Below are 18435 nucleotides of genomic sequence, written 5' to 3' on the forward strand. Positions count from 1 at the left end.
CCACCATAGGAAACATCTTCTCCACATCCACCCTACATAGTCCTTTCAAAATTAGGTAGGTTTCAACGAGATACCCCCCGCCCCCACATTGTTCTAAATTCCAGTCAGTACAGGCCCAAAGCTGCCAAACACTCCACATATGTTAACCCCTTCACTCCTGGAATCATCCTTGTGAACCTCCTCTGGACTCTCTCCAATGACAACATATCCTTTCTGAGATATGGGGCCTAAAACTGTTGACAATACCCTAAGTGTAGCCTGACTAGTGTCTTATAAAGCCTCAGCATTATCTCCTTACTTTTATATTCTATTCCCCTTGAAATAAATGTCAACATTGTATTTGCCTTCTTTACCAGAGACTCAGGCTGTAAATTAACCTTCTGGGAGTCTTGCACGAGGACCCCTAAGTCCCCCTGCACCTCTGATGTCTGAACCTTCTCCCTAGTTAGATAATAGTCTACACCTTTGTTCCTTTTACCAAAATGCATTATCATACATTTCCCAACACTGTATTCCATCTGCCACTTTTTTGCCCATTCTTCCAATTTGTTTAAGTCCTGCTGCGGTCGCATTGCTTCCTCAGCGCTACCTACCCTTCCTCCTATTTTCATACCATCCTCATACCATCCCCAATCTCAGTTCTATTATCTAAACAATTGACAACCAATATGAAAAACAGCGGTCCCAATACTGACCCCTGAGGAACACCACTAGTCACTGGCAGCCAACCAAAAAGGCCTCCTTTATTGCCACTCACTGCCTCCTGCCTGTCAGCCATTCCTCTATCCATGCCAGTATCTTTCCTGTAATGCCATGAGATCTTATCTTGTGAAGCAGCCTCACGTGTGACACCTTATCAAATGCCTACTGAAAATCCAAGAAAATGCCATTCAACACCTCTCCTTTGTCCACCCTGCTTGTTACTTTCTCGAAGAACTCAAACAGATTTGTCAGGCAAGATTTCCCTTTACAGAAACCATGCTGACTTTAACTTATTTTATCATTAGTCTCTGAGTACCTCAAAACTTCATCCTTAATAATAGACTCAAGCATTTGCCCAACCACAGAGGTTAGGCTAACTGGCCTATAATTTCCTTTCTTTTGCCTTCCTCCCTTCTTAAAGAGTGGAGTGACATTTGCAATCTTCCAGTCCTCTGAGACCATGCCAGGATCAAATGATTCTTGAAAGATCATTACCAACGTATCTGTTATCTCTTTAGCAACTTCTCTCAGGACTCTGAGATGTAGTCCATCTGGCCCAGGTGACTTATCACCTTAAGATCTTTGACTTTGCACCGAAGCCTTGTTGATCTAAAGCCTTACTACTCTGACTCAAGACTACTCCGACAACAACCGCTCTCATGATGACCACTCTGCTAGTGGTACTTCTCTTTTATAAGAGACTGGGATTTTTAAAGCTCTTTGTCGGGCCTGAGCGGGAATACTCCTGTTGTATCTGTGCAGTACACCAATCATTAGGGACCCCCACTACCCAGGGTAATGTCTTTTTCTCATTACAGTCGTCGCTCGGTATCCACAGGGGATCGATTCCAGGACCCCCCGCGGATACCAAAATCCGCAGATGCTCAAGTCCCTTACACAAAATGGTGTAGTATTTGCATATAAACTACGCACATCCTCCCGTATACTTTAAATCATCTCCAGATTACTTATAATACCTAATACGATGTAAATGTGATGTAAATAGTTGTTATACTGTATTGTTTAGGGAATAATGACAAAAAAAAGTCTATACATGTTGAGTACAGACGCAACCATCGTAGCTGTTCTGGGAACGCTGACGCTGCCTCAGCTGTAGTGCTTTACGCAGCCAGCCAGTCATCCCTTACTAGCCTTAAACTCCTTCCTCTCGCTCACAAGTAGTGAATGAACGAGACGCGAGGCGAACAATGCTCAAACGAGCGCTGGGGAGAGACTGAGGATCTGTGAAATGGCGGGAGGCTACAGCAGGGTATGCCTATTCATTTGCGTGGATTCAGCGTAGTGCTCAGCGCGCAGCAAATTCAAGTTTTGCTCTTTGGAACTTTCTGGAATTTTTTTCGAATATTTTCGATCCACGGATGCAGAACCCGCAGATATGGAGGGCCGACTGTACTACCATCAGGGAGGAGGTACAAGAGCCTGAAGACACACACACTCAATGATTCAAGAGCGGAGTGGTGATGGCGCTAAACAGCGACTTCTTTGCTTGCATCTTCGGAAACAGCTCTATTTCCACCTTTAATATCTTTATTTTTCCCTTTCAGGGTTCTTTTGAAGACTCTGACCTGGAGTTGCACAGGGACCATGCTGCTTTGCAGAAATGGGACCCACTCTCAGGGTTTCATAACCAGCTGTTGTTGTTCGGCACACCAAGGACTCAGTCTAAAATTCCGGGTCGGATTTGGAAGCCTAGGATCTCGGGGGCTCTGGAGCGGGTGGATCAAGGATCAGTGTCAAAACAGGAGACCCATGTGTCGTCGGGGGAATTGGAATATCTGCGGTTGTGTGCCCAGATTTTTGGGTAGAGAGCTCGAAAAAAGTGACATGGCAGTCTTTTAACATGGTAAACCAGCGAGTTGTTTGTTATGTCTCCCCACTTGCTGGGAAAACGGAGACATCTCTTTCTCCCTTGTTAGGGAGAGAGAGAACCTGTGGTATGTTGAATACAGAGTGAAACACTAAGTCTTTGGGGTAACTGCAAGCCTGTATCTTTGCCGTTGCTTTGCTCGTGTTTAAGTGGTCGGTGGCGGGTGCTGATGCTTTTTTCTGCTGGTGGGGGGGGGGGAGGATTTGTTGCTTATACACGGGAGGGAGCAAAGCTGGGGAGGATCTCCAGGATTCTAACATTTGACTGTCATTCATTCCTTGGAACACTCCACTGTTTTCGAGGATGGTTGCGAAGAAAAAAGCATTTCAGGATGTATATTGTATACATTTCTCTGACATTAAATGTACCTTTGAAACCTTTGAAAAACCATTTTATCCCTTTCCGCCATCAGATTTCTGAACGGACAATGGACTCAAACAGTACCTCAGTATTTTCCCTCTAAATCTACGGAACCACACTTCAAACATACAGACAGCATCATGCTTAGAAAGATTATCTGCAACTCAGGAAAGCAATGCCCTCACTCAGACCCCCCGCTAGCTCTGCTAAAGAGACTCGTTGGGCAGAAATAGGACGGGTCAGACCATGGCTCCTCCACCTCCCCCTGGAAATTACATCAAGTACAATCCATTTGTAAGTGGGTACCCACGACAGGTATCTTCAGAAGTAAGGACCAAGGATCAACTTTATTCACTGTATATATTTACGTGGATTAGGAATTTGCTGCAGTGCCTGAATCAGGGTACGGACATGCAATAAAAACATTCAACAATTATAAAGAATAAAGAATTAAACGAAAAAATAAAGGTTGAGGTAAAGTACTGGGAGAAATGGAGTCAGACAATGATGCTGTGCCAATCTTTCAATCTACTCTTAAGAATCAATCTTAGTCAGAGGGTCATAAAGCACGGAAACCAGACCCCTTGATGCAACCCATCCAAGGTTCCCAACTACCTTGTCTCACTTACCCATGTCTGTCCCATAACCCTCAGACCTTTCCTATCCATTTAGCTGTCCAAGTGTCTTTTAAATGTTATTATTGTACTGCCATAGCCACTCACTCTGGCAGCTCATTCCAAATACTCACCACCCTCTGTGTGAATAACTCTCTCTCCCCTTCACCGTAAGCCTGTGTCCCTGGGAAAGACTGTGGACTGTGACTCCACTGAACAGAATAGTGTCTCAGCTGACGGACTGGCCCCGTATGGCTGAGAGCAGCAGTCACAGCGTGACAGCACTGAGCCCAACAGCACTCGGCCCTCTCTGCCTTACCTTTCTTCACCCCAGGCAGACGGACAGCCACACCATCATCACCAGCAGCATCATCGATCAGCGCCAGGCTTCCAAACTCTGTCATCTTCCTACGATCCAGGAACTCCTGCAACAGGGCATGTTACAGAGAACAGCAGCAAGGGCGGGGTGAGAGGGGGGGGAGGGGAGAGAGGAGGGGAGGGGGAGGGGAGGAGGGAGGGGGAGGGGGAGGGGGAGGGGGAGAGGGGAGAGGGGAGGGGAGAGAGGGGAGGGGAGGAGAGGGAGGGGAGAGGGGAGGGGAGGGGAGGAGGGGAGGGGAGGAGGGGGGAGGGGAGAGGAGAGAGGAAGTGAAGGGGGGACGAGAGAGGAGCGGGGGGGGGAGAGATGTTGTACGTGGGGTGTATATAGGGGGGTGTGTATGTGTGTGCGACCCATTCACTGACCCAGTGAGGGTCAGTGTGCAGTGTGAGAGTGTTTATATGCATATGTTTGAATCTTCCCCAAGTGAGGTGTGTGTGTGTGAGAGAGAGCGCTCCCCTTACCTGCATGGCGTCGAGCGACAGGTTGCAGGAGATTTCGAATTTCTTCACCAGGATCTGCTCAGTGACGTTGTAGATACAGACAAAGCGGGATTGTCCCCCCGCCAGCACCGAGTGCCCGTCCGCTGAGTAGCACAGTGTGGAGAATGACCTGAGGGTAGCAGCACGACCCAGGGGACTGTGTAAGTGTTCTCTGCCACTCGCCACTGGGATATCCTACCTCTCATCTTATCAACAACAGGACTCCCTTCTTTCCCCCATCCCCTCACCCAACAGGAGGACCCCCTCCTCCTCCATCCCTCACCCACAGGAGACCCCTCCCTCTCCATCCCTCACCCATGGGAGACCCCTCCCCTTTCCATCCCTCACCCATGCGAGACCCCTCCCTCTCCATCCCTGACCCATGGGAGACCCCTCCTCCTCCATCCCTCACCCACAGGAGACCCCTCCCTCTCCATCCCTGACCCATGGAGACCCCTCCCTCTCCATCCCTCACCCCACAGGAGACTCCTCCCTCTCCATCCCTCACCCATAGGAGACCCCCTCCCTCTCCATCCCTGACCCATGGGAGACCCCCTCCCTCTCCATCCCTGACCCATGGGAGACCCCACCTTCCTCCATCTCCTCAGCCACTGGAGAACCTTACTCAGCTATGGGTATCCCACCCCCTCCAAATATCTTTCATCCATGGTGGACCCGCCCCTCGACGTCCCCTTACGCCACCTGCACCCCCACTGCCAGGTGACCCTACCACTGTACATCACACGGGTGATCTCTCCACCCATTCACCCCTACTTACGGGTGACACTCTCCACCCACTCACACCTCCTCACAGGCAACACCTGACCCCTACCCATGGGTAACTCCACTGTCAGTGACACCCACCCGTGCACCCCCATCCATGGGTGACCCCTTTGCCGCCCCAACAGCCCCCACCCACGGGTGGGCCCTCGGAGTACCTGCCCTTGGCAGACTGCTTCGCGGTGATACGGTCTTGCTCCCTGCGTCCAATCTGCAGGTCATGCCGGCCCTCGATGGACCCTGTCTGCACCGCCTCCTGCACGTCCCAGAACGTGATTTGTCCGTCCAGGGTCACCACCGCCAGTTCCCTGCCATCCGGCCGGAAGGTGACCGCCAGAGCTGGGGGAGACAAGGACAGAGTGTCAGTGACAGCTGGAGAGGACAGGGACAGAAATTGGTTCAAACACCCTTCTCATTGTACAGACAGACAACATGCTACTCCCTCCCTTAGTCCTTTTCTTTGTACTCTGGTGTCTCTTAGTCCCCTCTCCCCGCAGGTGGAGATCTGTACACTGACTGGTCCTCCCCCCCCCTCCCTCCCTCAGAGATCTGTACACTGACTGGTGTCACTCAGTCCCTCTCACTCAGGAGGAGATCTGTACACTGACTGGAGGGAGTCTCTCAGTCCCTCTCTCAAGGGGAGATCTGTAAACTGACCAGTGTCTCTCGGTCCCTCCCTCTCAGGAGATCTGTACACTGACTGGTGTCTCTCAGTCCCTCTCTCTCAGGTGGAGATTTACATACCGAACAGCATTTCTCAGGGGGAGATCTGTACACTGACTGGTGTCTCTCAGTCCCTCTCTCTCAGGTGGAGATTTACATACCGAACAGCATTTCTCAGGGGGAGATCTGTACGCTGATCAATGTCACTCAGCCCCTCTCTCTCAGGGGGAGATCTGTACACTGATTGGTGTCTCTCAGCCCTTCTCTCTTGGGTGGAGATCTGCACAGTGACTGCTGTCTCTCAGTCCCTCTCTCTCAGGGGGAGATCTGTACACTGATCAGTGTCTCTCAGCCCTTCTCTCTTGGGTGGAGATCTGCACAGTGACTGCTGTCTCTCAGTCCCTCTCTCTCAGGGGAAGATCTGTACACTGATCGGTGTCTCTCAGCCCCTCTCTCTTGGGTGGAGATCTGCACAGTGACTGGTGTCTCTCAGTCCCTCTCTCTCAGGGGGAGATTTACACACTGAACTGTGTCTCTCAGGGGGAGATCTATACGCTGATTAGTGTCACTCAGCCCCTCTCTCTCAGGGGGAGATCTGCACACTGACCAGTGTCTCTCAGTCCCTCTCTCTTGGTTGGAGGTCTACACGCTGACCGTTCTCTCTTGGTCCACTACTATACACGGTGTGCAGCTGAGATGTCGTGCTCACCGTCAGAAGTCATGCGGAGAGTCCTCCTTTGTCTTCCAGCTGTCAGCCATATCCCACAGCTTCACCGTCTTATCCCAGGAAGCGCTGGCCAGGATGGTTTGTGTGGGGCTAAAACTCAGGCTGCTCACCGGTCCCTCATGTCCTGCCAGCACCTGTGAAACGGTGAACGGGGGGTTAGGGGCCACAGACACACACACCTGTCCTACCACAGGGAACACACCTGTCCTACCACGGGACACACACCTGTCCTACCACGGGGCACACACCTGTCCTACCACGGGGCACACACCTGTCCTACCACGGGACACACACCTGTCCCTACCACGGGACACACACCTGTCCTACCACGGGGCACACACCTGTCCTACCACGGGACACTCACCTGTCCTACCACGGGACACACACCTGTCCTACCACGGGGCACTCACCTGTCCTACCACGGGACACACACCTGTCCTACCACGGGGCACACACCTGTCCTACCACGGGGCACACACCTGTCCTACCACGGGACACTCACCTGTCCTACCACCGGGGCACACACCTGTCCTACCACGGGACACACACCTGTCCTACCACGGGACACACACCTGTCCTACCACGGGACACTCACCTGTCCTACCACGGGGCACACACCTGTCCTACCACGGGGCACACACCCTGTCCTACCACGGGACACTCACCTGTCCTACCACGGGGCACTCACCTGTCCTACCACGGGGCACACACCTGTCCTACCACGGGACACTCACCCTGTCCTACACGGGACACTCACCTGTCCTACCACGGGACACTCACCTGTCCTACCACGGGGCACACACCTGTCCTACCACGGGACACTCACCTGTCCTACCACGGGGCACTCACCTGTCCTACCACGGGGCACACACCTGTCCTACCACGGGGCACTCACCTGTCCTACCACGGGACACACACCTGTCCTACCACGGGGCACTCACCTGTCCTACCACGGGACACACACCTGTCCTACACGGGACACACACCTGTCCTACCACGGGACACTCACCTGTCCTACCACGGGACACACACCTGTCCTACCACGGGGCACTCACCTGTCCTACCACGGGGCACTCACCTGTCCTACCACGGGACACTCACCTGTCCTACCACGGGGCACACACCTGTCCTACCACGGGACACTCACCTGTCCTACCACGGGACACTCACCTGTCCTACCACGGGACACACACCTGTCCTACCACGGGACACACACCTGTCCTACCACGGGACACTCACCTGTCCTACCACGGGACACACAACCTGTCCTACCACGGGACACACACCTGTCCTACCACGGGACACTCACCTGTCCTACCACGGGACATTCACCTGTCCTACCACGGGACACTCACCTGTCCTACCACGGGACACACACCTGTCCTACCACGGGGCACTCACCTGTCCTACCACGGGACACACAGCTGTCCTACCACGGGCACACAGCTGTCCTACCACGGGACACTCACCTGTCCTACCACGGGGCACACACCTGTCCTACCACGGGGCACACACCTGTCCTACCACGGGGCACTCACCTGTCCTACCACGGGGCACTCACCTGTCCTACCACGGGACACTCACCTGTCCTACCACGGGACACACACCTGTCCTACCACGGGGCACTCACCTGTCCTACCACGGGGCACACACCTGTCCTACTACGGGGCACACACACCACGGGACACTCACCTGTCCTACCACGGGACACACACCTGTCCTACCACGGGACACACACCTGTCCTACCACGGGACACTCACCTGTCCTACCACGGGGCACACACCTGTCCTACCACGGGGCACACACCTGTCCTACCACGGGACACTCACCTGTCCTACCACGGGGCACTCACCTGTCCTACCACGGGGCACACACCTGTCCTACCACGGGGCACACACCTGTCCTACCACGGGACACTCACCTGTCCTACCACGGGACACTCACCTGTCCTACCACGGGGCACACACCTGTCCTACCACGGGACACTCACCTGTCCTACCACGGGACACTCACCTGTCCTACCACGGGACACACACCTGTCCTACCACGGGGCACACACCTGTCCTACCACGGGACACACACCTGTCCTACCACGGGGCACACACCTGTCCTACCACGGGGCACACACCTGTCCTACCACGGGACACTCACCTGTCCTACCACGGGACACTCACCTGTCCTACCACGGGGCACTCACCTGTCCTACCACGGGACACACACCTGTCCTACCACGGGGCACACACCTGTCCTACCACGGGGCACTCACCTGTCCTACCACGGGGCACACACCTGTCCTACCACGGGACACACAGCTGTCCTACCACGGGGCACACACCTGTCCTACCACGGGACACTCACCTGTCCTACCACGGGGCACTCACCTGTCCTACCACGGGGCACACACCTGTCCTACCACGGGGCACACACCTGTCCTACCACGGGACACACACCTGTCCTACCACGGGACACACACCTGTCCTATCACGGGACACACACCTGTCCTACCACGGGGCACACACCTGTCCTACCACGGGGCACACACCTGTCCTACCACGGGGCACACACCTGTCCTATCACAGGGCACTCACCTGTCCTATCACAGGGCACTCACCTGTCCTACCACAGGACACACACCTGTCCTACCACAGGACACACACCTGTCCTACCACAGGACACACACCTGTCCTACCACAGGACACACACCTGTCCTATCACAGGACACACACCTGTCCTACCACAGGACACACACCTGTCCTACCACAGGGCACACACAGATAACAGATGGTCTTCAGCTCCGCCTCTCTCCACCAAGACTTGCTGCCCACTACCCCTTCCTCCTCTCTACCTCTCAGTGGCCATCAAGGGTTTGGCAACACAGAAATAGTTCCCTCGGCCTACTCCCATCAACCTGAATCTGGACCACAGCCCTCCATGCATCTACCTATCCAAAATCTTTTAAATATTGAAATCAAACCCGCATCCGCCACTTCCACTGGCTGCCAATTCCACACACCTACTACCCTCTTTAACCCATGACCTCTAATTCTCAACCTTAGTGGAAAAAGTCTGCTTGCATTTACTCTCTCCATTTGTTCATTATGTGCCGTGTCATATGACATGGTGAACGTGGTCTTCCCGTGACCATGAGTGTTCCTGGTAAACTCTTCGACAGAAGAAGTTTGCCACTGCCTTCTTCTGGGCAGTGTCTTTACAAGATGGGTGACCCCAACCATTATCAATATTCCTCAGAGATTGTCTGCCTGGTGCCAGTGGTTGTATCACCAGGACTTGTGATGTGCACCGGCTGCTCACACGACCATCCACCACCTGCTCCCATGGTTTCACGTGACCCTGATCGAGCGGCTACGCAAGTGCTACACCTTGCCCACGGGTGACTTGCAGGCTAGCAGAGGGAAAGAGAGCCCTACACCTCTTTTGGTAGACGCACATCTCCACCCAGCCACCCAGACGAAGCCCAGGGAAGTAGTTCTGGGAGATCTCCACAGCAAGAGGCTAGAGAGGATGCGAGACAATGGCCTAATGCTCCTCAGTGGGATTCTCTTCAAGGGATATGTAAGAGCAGGCGTTACACAGTTGCCACCTGACCTCAGCAAGGTAGAAGTCAGTCCCCCAGACAGGAGCACTGTCTTTGACTGCAGAGAGTGGAGGGCAAGGCATTCAGGAGGGGTAAGGTTTGCAGACAGAAGGGGAGTGCTGAAGTTGAGACAATAGATGTCTCAACAGCAATAAGCGATGAAAAGATCCTGTGAGGAAAAGGACAGAGCGCGGTGTCCCACAAAGAGAAGGGTCATTGGTGCAGGAAAGGGAAGCCTTGCCAAGGAAGTGTGCTCAGAGACAGAAGCCATGACAGAAGACAAAAGGTGGGAACCCACCACAACAGGTAATAGATCTTCAGCCCCATCCCATTCCACCCAGACCCGCTACCTGTCACCCACTCACCAACTAGACCCTACTCCTCCCTGCTGCCTGGATGGGTTTGGATACAGTCACAAAAGTACAGCACAGAAACAGGCCATTCGGACCATCTAGTTTGTGCTGAACTATTATTCTGCACTAACCCCTCATAATTTTGAAAACTCTGAAATCTCCCCTCATTCTCCTACATTCCAGGGAATAGTTCTAATCTACTTGATCTTTGTCTGGTCAGGGAAAGTGAGGAGGTGATAGACAGGGGCTATAGGCAAGAAGACACACCGGGGCGTCAGGACACAAATAAGAGAAAAACAGTCAGGAGAGGGAAGGGCAAGAGTCAGATACTAGAGAGTACCCCAGTGGCTGTCCCCCTTAACAATAAGTACTCCTGTTTGAGTACTGTTGGGGCGGGACGGCTTACCTGGGGGAAGCAACAGTGGCCGTGCCTCTGGTACAGAGTCTGGCCCTGTGGCTCAGAAGGGCAGGGAAAGGAAGAGGATGGCAGCAGTGATAGGGGAGTCTATAGTTAGGGGTCAGACAGGCAATTCTGTGGATGCAGGAAAGAAACTTGGATGGTAGTTTGCCTCCCAGGTGCCAGGGTCCGGGATGTTTCTGATCGTGTCCACGATATGCTGGGAAGGAGAACAGCCAGAGGTCATGGTACATATTGGTACCAACGATGTAAGTAGGAAAAATGAGGAGGTCCTGAAAACAGACTACAGGGAGCTAGGAAAGAAGCTGAGAAACAGGACCTCAAAGGTAGAAAGCTCGGGAGTATAGCCTGTGCCACACAACAGTGAGTATAGGAATAGAGTGTATTAATGTGGAAGATAAATGTGTGGCTGAGGGATTGGAGCAGGGGGCAGGGATTCAGATTTCTGAATCATTGGGACCTCTTTTGGGGCAGATGTGACCTGTACGAAAAGTACGGGTTGCACTTGAATCCGAGGGGGACCAATATCCTGGCAGGGAGGTTTGCTAAGGCTACTGGGAAGAGTTTAAACTAGAATTGCTGGGGGGTGGGAACCGAACTGAAGAGAAGGAGGAAGGGGTGGTTGGCTCACAAATAGAGAAAGCTTGTAGGCAGTGTGAGAGGGAGATTAGGCAGGTGATAGAGAAGGGATGCACTCAGACTGATAGTTTGAGATGTGTCTATTTTAATGTAGGAAGCATCATAGAATCATAGAAAATAGGTGCAGGAGTAGGCCATTCAGCCCTTCAAGGCTGCACTGCCATTCAGTATAATCATGGCTGATCATCCAACTCAGAATCCTGTACCAGCCTTCCCCCCATACCCCTTGATCCCTTTAGCCACAAGGGCCATATCTAACTCCCTCTTAAATATAGCCCATGAACTGGCCTCAACTGTTTCGAACAAAGCGGATGAGCTAAAAGCATGGATCAGTACTTGGAGCTATGACGTTGTGGCCATTACAGACTTGGATGCCTCAGGGGAAGGAATGGTTAATTAAAGTGCCAGGCTTTAGATGTTTCAGAAAGGACAGGGAGGGAGGTGGAGACGTGGCACTGTTGATCAGAGATAGTGTCACGGCTGCAGGAAAGGTGCAAGTCAGAGAGAGATTGACTACTAAGTCTCTGTGAGTGGAAGTTAGGAACGGGAAGGGGTCAATAACTCTACTGGGTGTTTTTTATAGACCACCCAATATTAACAGGGACATTGAGGAGCAGATAGGGAGACAGATTCTGGAAAGATATAATAATAACAGGGTTGTCATGGTGAGAGACTTTAATGTCCAAAACATTGCCCCTAGGACAATGGCTTTAGATGGGGACGAGTTTGTCAGGTGTGTTCAGGAAGGTGTAGATAAGCTCACAAGAGGAGAGGCTGTACTTGATCTGGTATTGGGAAATGAACCTGGTCAGGTGTCAGGTCTCTCAGTGGGAAAGCATTTTGGAGATAATGATCACAATTCTATCTCCTTTACCTTAGCATTGGAGAGAGAGATAGGAACAGACAAGTTAGGAAAGCGTTTAATTGGAGTAACGGGACATATGAGGCCATCAGGCAGGAACTTGGAAGTATAAATTGGGAGCAAATGTTCTCAGGGAAATATATGGCAGAAATCTGGAAAATGTTCAGGATATATCTGCATGACATTCTGCATAGGTACGTCCCAATGAGGCAGGGAAAGCATGGTGGGGTACAGGAACCATGGTGTTCAAAGGCAGTTGTAAATTGAGTCAAGAAGAAAAGAAAAGCTTACGAAAGGTTCAAAAAACTAGGTAATGATCTAGAAGATTATGAGGCTAGCAGGAAGGAGTTTAAGAATGAAATTAGGAGAGCTAGAAGGGACCATGAGAAGGCCTTGGCGAGCAGGATTAAGGAAAGCCCCAAGGCATTCTACAAGTATGTGAAGAGCTGGAGGATAAGACGTGAGAGAATAGGACCAATTAAGTGTGACAGTGGAAAAGTGTGCATAGAAAAAGAGGAGATAGCAGAGGTACTTAATGAATACTTGCTTCAGTATTCACTATGGAAAAGGAGCTTGGCGATTGTAGGGATGACTTACAGCGGACTGAAAAGCTTGAGCATATAGACATTAAGAAAGAGGATGTGCTGGAGTTTTTGGGAAGCATCAAGTTGGATAAGTCACCAGGACCACACGAGATATACTCCAGGCTACTGTGTGAGGCAAGGGAGGAGATTGCTGAGCCTCTGGCAATGATCTTTGCATCAACAATGTGGACAGGAGAAGTTTCAGAAGATTGGAGGGTTGCAGATGTTGTTCCCTTATTCAAGAAAGAGAGTAGAGATAGCCCACTAAATTACAGACCAGTGAGTCTTACTTCAGTTGTTATTAAGTTGATGGAGAAGATCCTGTCAGGCAGGATTTATGAACATTTGGAGAGGCATAATATGATTAGGAATAGTCAGCGTGGCTTTGTCAAAGGCAGGTTGTGCCTTACCAGCCTGATTGAATTTTTTGAGGATGTGACTAAAAGCATTGATGAAGGTAGAGCAGTAGATGTAGTGTATACCGAATTCAACAAGGCATTTGATAAGGTACTCCATGCAAGGCTTATTGAGAAAGTAAGGAAGCATGGGATCCAAGGGGACATTGCTTTGTGATCCAGAAGTGGCTTGCCCACAGAAGACAAAGAGTGGTTGTAGGTGGGTCATATTCTACATGGAGGTCGGTGACCAGTGGAGTGCCTCAGGGATCTGTTCTGGGACCCTTATTCTTTATGATTTTTATAAATGACCTGGATGAAAAAGTGGAGGGATGGGTTAGTAAATTTGCTGATGACACAAAGGTTGGGGGTGTTGTGGATAGTGTGGAGGGCTGTCAGAGGTTACAGCAGGACATTGATAGGATGCAAAACTGTGCTGAGAAGTGGCAGATGGTGTTCAACCCAGACAGAGGTAGCTCAGTTTTGGTAGGTCAAATATGATGGCAGAATTTAGTATTAATAGTAAGACTCTTGGCAGTGTGGAGGTTCAGAGGGATCTTGGGGCCCGAATCCATTGGACACTCAAAGCTGCTGCACAGGTTGACTGTATGGTTAAGAAGGCATACGGTGCATTGGCCTTCATCAACCGTGGGATTGAGTTTAAGAGCCGAGAGGTAATGTTGCAGCTATATAGGACCCTGGTCAGACCCCACTTGGAGTACTGTGCTCAGTTCTGGTCACCTCACTATAGGAAGGATGTGGAAACTATAGAGAGAGTGCAGAGGAGATTTACAAGGATGTTGCTTGGATTGGGGAGTATGCCGTAAGAGAATAAGTTGAGTGAACTCGGCCTTTTCTCCTTGGTGTGATGGAGGATAAGAGATGACCTGATAGAGGTGTATAAAATGATGAGAGGCATTGATTGTGTGGATAGTCAGAGGCTTTATCCCAGGGCTGAAATGGCTAACATGAGAGCGCACAGTTTTAAGGTGCTTGAAAGTAGATACAGAGGAGATGTCAGGGGTAAGTTTTTTTACACAGAGAGTGGTGAGTGTGTGGAGTGGGCTGCCGGTAACGGTAGTGGAGGCAGATACGATAGGGTCTTTTAAGAGACTCCTGGACAGGTACATGGAGCTTAGAAAAATAGAGGGCTACGGGTAACCCTTGGTAATTTCTAAAGTAAGTACATGCTCGGCACAGCTTTGTGGGCCAAAGGGCCTGCATTGTGCTGTAGGTTTTCTGTGTTACTCAACCTTTCCCTATACCTCAGGTCCTCAAGTCCTAGCAACATCCTTTTCAATTTTCTCTGCAATCTTTCAATCTTGTTCATAGGTAGGTAACCAGAGCTGCACACAGTACTCCAAATTAGGCCTCATCAACATCTTATACAACTTCAACATAACATCCCATCTCCCATACTCAAGACTCTGATTTATGAAGGCCAATGGGCCAAAAGGACGTGCCAAAATTACCTTAATACACTACCCTGAGATTCATTTTCTTGCGGGCACTCACAGTAGAACACAAAAAAATAGAATCCATGAAAAACTTCATGCAAAGACAAACAACTAATGTGCAAAAGCTGACAAATTATGTAAATACAAATAAATTAATAAATGAGTGAATGTGTGAATGAATGAAGAAATAAACAACACTGTGAACATGAGTTGTCAAGTCCTTGAAAAGTGAGTTTGTCGGTTGTGGAATCAGTTCAGTGCTGAGGCGGGTGAAGTTATCCACACCGGTTCAGGATGGAAACCACTATGCACGATGAAGCAATAGACTCCGCACTTACATCGAGCAGCCGGCCGCTCTGCATGGACCAGACGAACACCTCGAACGAATCCTGTGAGCCTGCGCACACAATCTCTCCACTTGAATCCAGAGCCAGGCAGAAGAACTGAGTGAGTCGCGGGGATGTGAATGTGCGGAAGTTTCGATACCTGCAATGGGAGGACAGGAGGGTGATAGGGAAAGCACAGGTATGTTATTTAAAGAGGTGCAAAAGGGCACTTGGAAAATAACAAGGCTGAGCAAAGTCAACAAGCATTTATTTATTTACAGGTAACAGTAACAGGCTTTTCCAGTGTAACGAGCCCACACTGCCCAATTACACCCAAGTGACCAATTAACCTATGTCTTTGGACTGTGGGAGGAAACCAGAGCACCCGGAGGAAACCCATGTGGTCACAGGGAGAACATACAAACTCCATTCAGACAACAGAAGGAAATGAACCCGGTTTGCCAGTGCTGTAGAGTGTTACTCATCCCCAAAAAGGAAAACATTTGGAATTTTTTTGAGCATTTTCAGGTTATAACGAACAGAATAGATCAAGAAGAACGTTCACCAGGATGTTGCCTGGATTATTAGCTATAAGGAGACTTTAGACAAACTTCGGATGTTTTTCTGGAGCACCTGAGGCTGAGGGGAGACCTGATAGAAGTCAATAAAAATTTGAGAATAATGACAGGGCAAACATTCATTTGCCCAAGATGGAAATTTCAAATACTAGTGTGCAGGTTTAACATGCCAAGGGAAAGAGTAAAGGAGATTTATGAGGCAAGGTCTTTTTTTCCATGTACACAGAGTGGTGAGTCCTTGGAAAGGGCTGCCAGGGTGCTGGTGGAATCCGATATGATAATGATATTGAAAAGGAAGATAAAAGAGGACGGCACAGTGCTGACTATTCAGCCTAGAATGTTGTGACACACTCTAAAATCAATCTAACTCCTCCCTCCTACATAACCCTCTATCACGGGCCGATGAGATTAGATTCCTTGGCCTCATGGAGAGCACCGACATGGTCGGCTGAAGAGAGTGACCACTGAGTGTATGTTCATGGTCTTCTGCTGCTGTGCCCATCCACTTCACGGTTCGACAGGCTGTACATTCAGAGATGCTCTACTGTAATGTGTGGTTATTTGTGTTACTCTCAGCTTGAACCAGCCTGGCCATTCTCCTCTGACTCCTCTCATTAACAAAGCAACACTGCCCACAGAACTGCTGCTCACTGGAACACTTTTATTTTACACACCATTCTCTGAGCAGGTTTCTCAACCAGGTTCCACAGCAGGGAAAAATAAACATTGTCTTTTGAACTTTGTGTATTGGTGATTCTCGCGCTCACAGTGATGGGCAGTGACCGAACAACCCCATTAGCAATCGCTTTGGAGGTCTCTCAGCCCAGCGTGGCAATGCACAGCAGGACCCTGTTTACTTGGTTGAGTCCATTCCTCCCAAATTATCTCCTTCAACTTCCCCTTATGCACCGACAACTGACTTACAGTAGAAAGTTGGAGGTAAGTTTTCATTCTAAAGACGGTGCAATGCGACAATTTTTGAAGAGGAGGTGTGAAATGCAAGAGAAGCATTCTAGGCAATGGGCAATTCTGATCAGGTTAGATAAAGAATTACACACTCCCCACTCATTTCACTAGTGCAACAACGGACACAAAAAAGTCTGTCTTTACAATGAAAGCTACTTATCAATGGTTTTACATGGACTGGTGGTCCAAGTTATCTTATTCTATTGTCCCTAGTCTGTGGCAAACAACTTGCAAATGTAGCAATGGCACCAGCAAAATTGAAAAGACACTTAACTACAAATCACAGCTGTATGACACATAAAAGTGCTGATTATTTTAAACAGGTATTGGAATCTTAAAACAAATAGAGTAAAACTTCTGTTAATAAAGTAACAGTCAGCTAAAAGGCTCAGGAAGCAAGCTATTTAGTAGCAGCAACACAGACAAAATGCTGGAGGAACTCAGCAGGCCAGGCAGCATCTATGGAAAAGAGTATAGTCAATGTTTCAGGCAGAGACCCTTCATCAGGACTCTGAAGGGTCCTGCTAAGTTCCTCCAGCATTTTGCGGTGTTGCTTGGATTTCCAACGTCTGCAGATTTTCTCTTGTTTGTTATTTAGCAGCAGAACTTACTACCCAGAAAAGAAGTCATACATTTGTGAGAACCTAATGATGCCAGTATGCAAAATTATTGTGGGTAAAATGCTAGGACAAAATGCAGTACGAGAAATTGAAAAGATTTCACTCTCAAACAGTAGGATAAGCTGTCAGAGGATGCTGAAGAGGTTTTGTGTGATAAACTGAAGAACAGCTTCTCTTTTCCGGTTGATGAGTCAGAATTTGTAAGATTTTTAAATGATGGTGAAATTCAAAAAAACATTTTCTGTTGCAAAGAGCTGCAATCAAAGGCCAAAATATATTTAATGTTTTGTCTTCATATTTGGAAACAAAAGGTCTGTCTTGGAGGAACTGTGTTGTACTGATGGTGCCCCATCAATTGTTGAATCCATAAGAGGTTTTGTTTCTCTTGTTAAAAAAGAAAATCCTGACCTTGTCGCAAAACACTGCTTTCTTCACTGCGAGGTGCTGATGCCAAAAGCACTTGGAGACGAAATGAAAAAGTTCTGGACAATGTTACAAAAATTGTTCATTTTATTAAACAAAGACCAGTTCACTTGAGAATGTTCAGAAAACTACGTGAAAACCTAGACAAGGAGCACACCAATCTCCTGCTACATACAGAAATCCAATGGCTTAGCCATTTCTAGAAGAATTCTCAACAGGGTGTTTGAGCTGGAGGGTGAATTGCATGAGTACTTCCAAGAAAACAGGATGCCAGATTTTGCTGTGTGCTTTGAAGATGAAGAATGGCTGCAGAAACTAGCCTTCTTAGCAGGCATTTTTCATCATAAACAGTTGAATAAGTCTCTGGAGAAAATGTTTTGACTTTAAGTGACAAGATTCTTGGATTTAAAAGGAAACTGAATCTTTGGAAAAATCACGTGACAAAAGGAAATCTTGAAGTGTTTCCATTGCTGCTTGGGCTTGAGAGTGGGGCAAGTTATCAGAAAGTCTTGAGTCTTATTGAAAACCACCTGGAAGAACTGCAAAACAAAATTGACAGTATTTTCCCTCCCTTTCAACATGCGTATGACTGGCTGAGGGTCCCTTTCTCTGAATCTTCCGCTCAG

The 18435-nt window shown here is 49.5% G+C and overlaps 1 protein-coding gene across 1 annotated transcript in view; it reads right to left on the reverse strand.

The window, feature by feature from the left end:
• pwp2h (PWP2 small subunit processome component) overlaps positions 1–18435 on the reverse strand; it is a 53946-nt gene that overhangs the window by 11826 nt on the left and 23685 nt on the right. Inside the window, 6 exon segments of the mRNA XM_072259823.1 lie at positions 3884–3989; positions 4405–4552; positions 5361–5541; positions 6575–6596; positions 6598–6726; positions 15235–15382. Coding sequence (XP_072115924.1) covers positions 3884–3989; positions 4405–4552; positions 5361–5541; positions 6575–6596; positions 6598–6726; positions 15235–15382 — 734 coding nt within the window.

This window comes from Mobula birostris, chromosome 6 (genome assembly GCF_030028105.1).
Source record: "Mobula birostris isolate sMobBir1 chromosome 6, sMobBir1.hap1, whole genome shotgun sequence".
NCBI lineage: Eukaryota > Metazoa > Chordata > Chondrichthyes > Myliobatiformes > Myliobatidae > Mobula > Mobula birostris.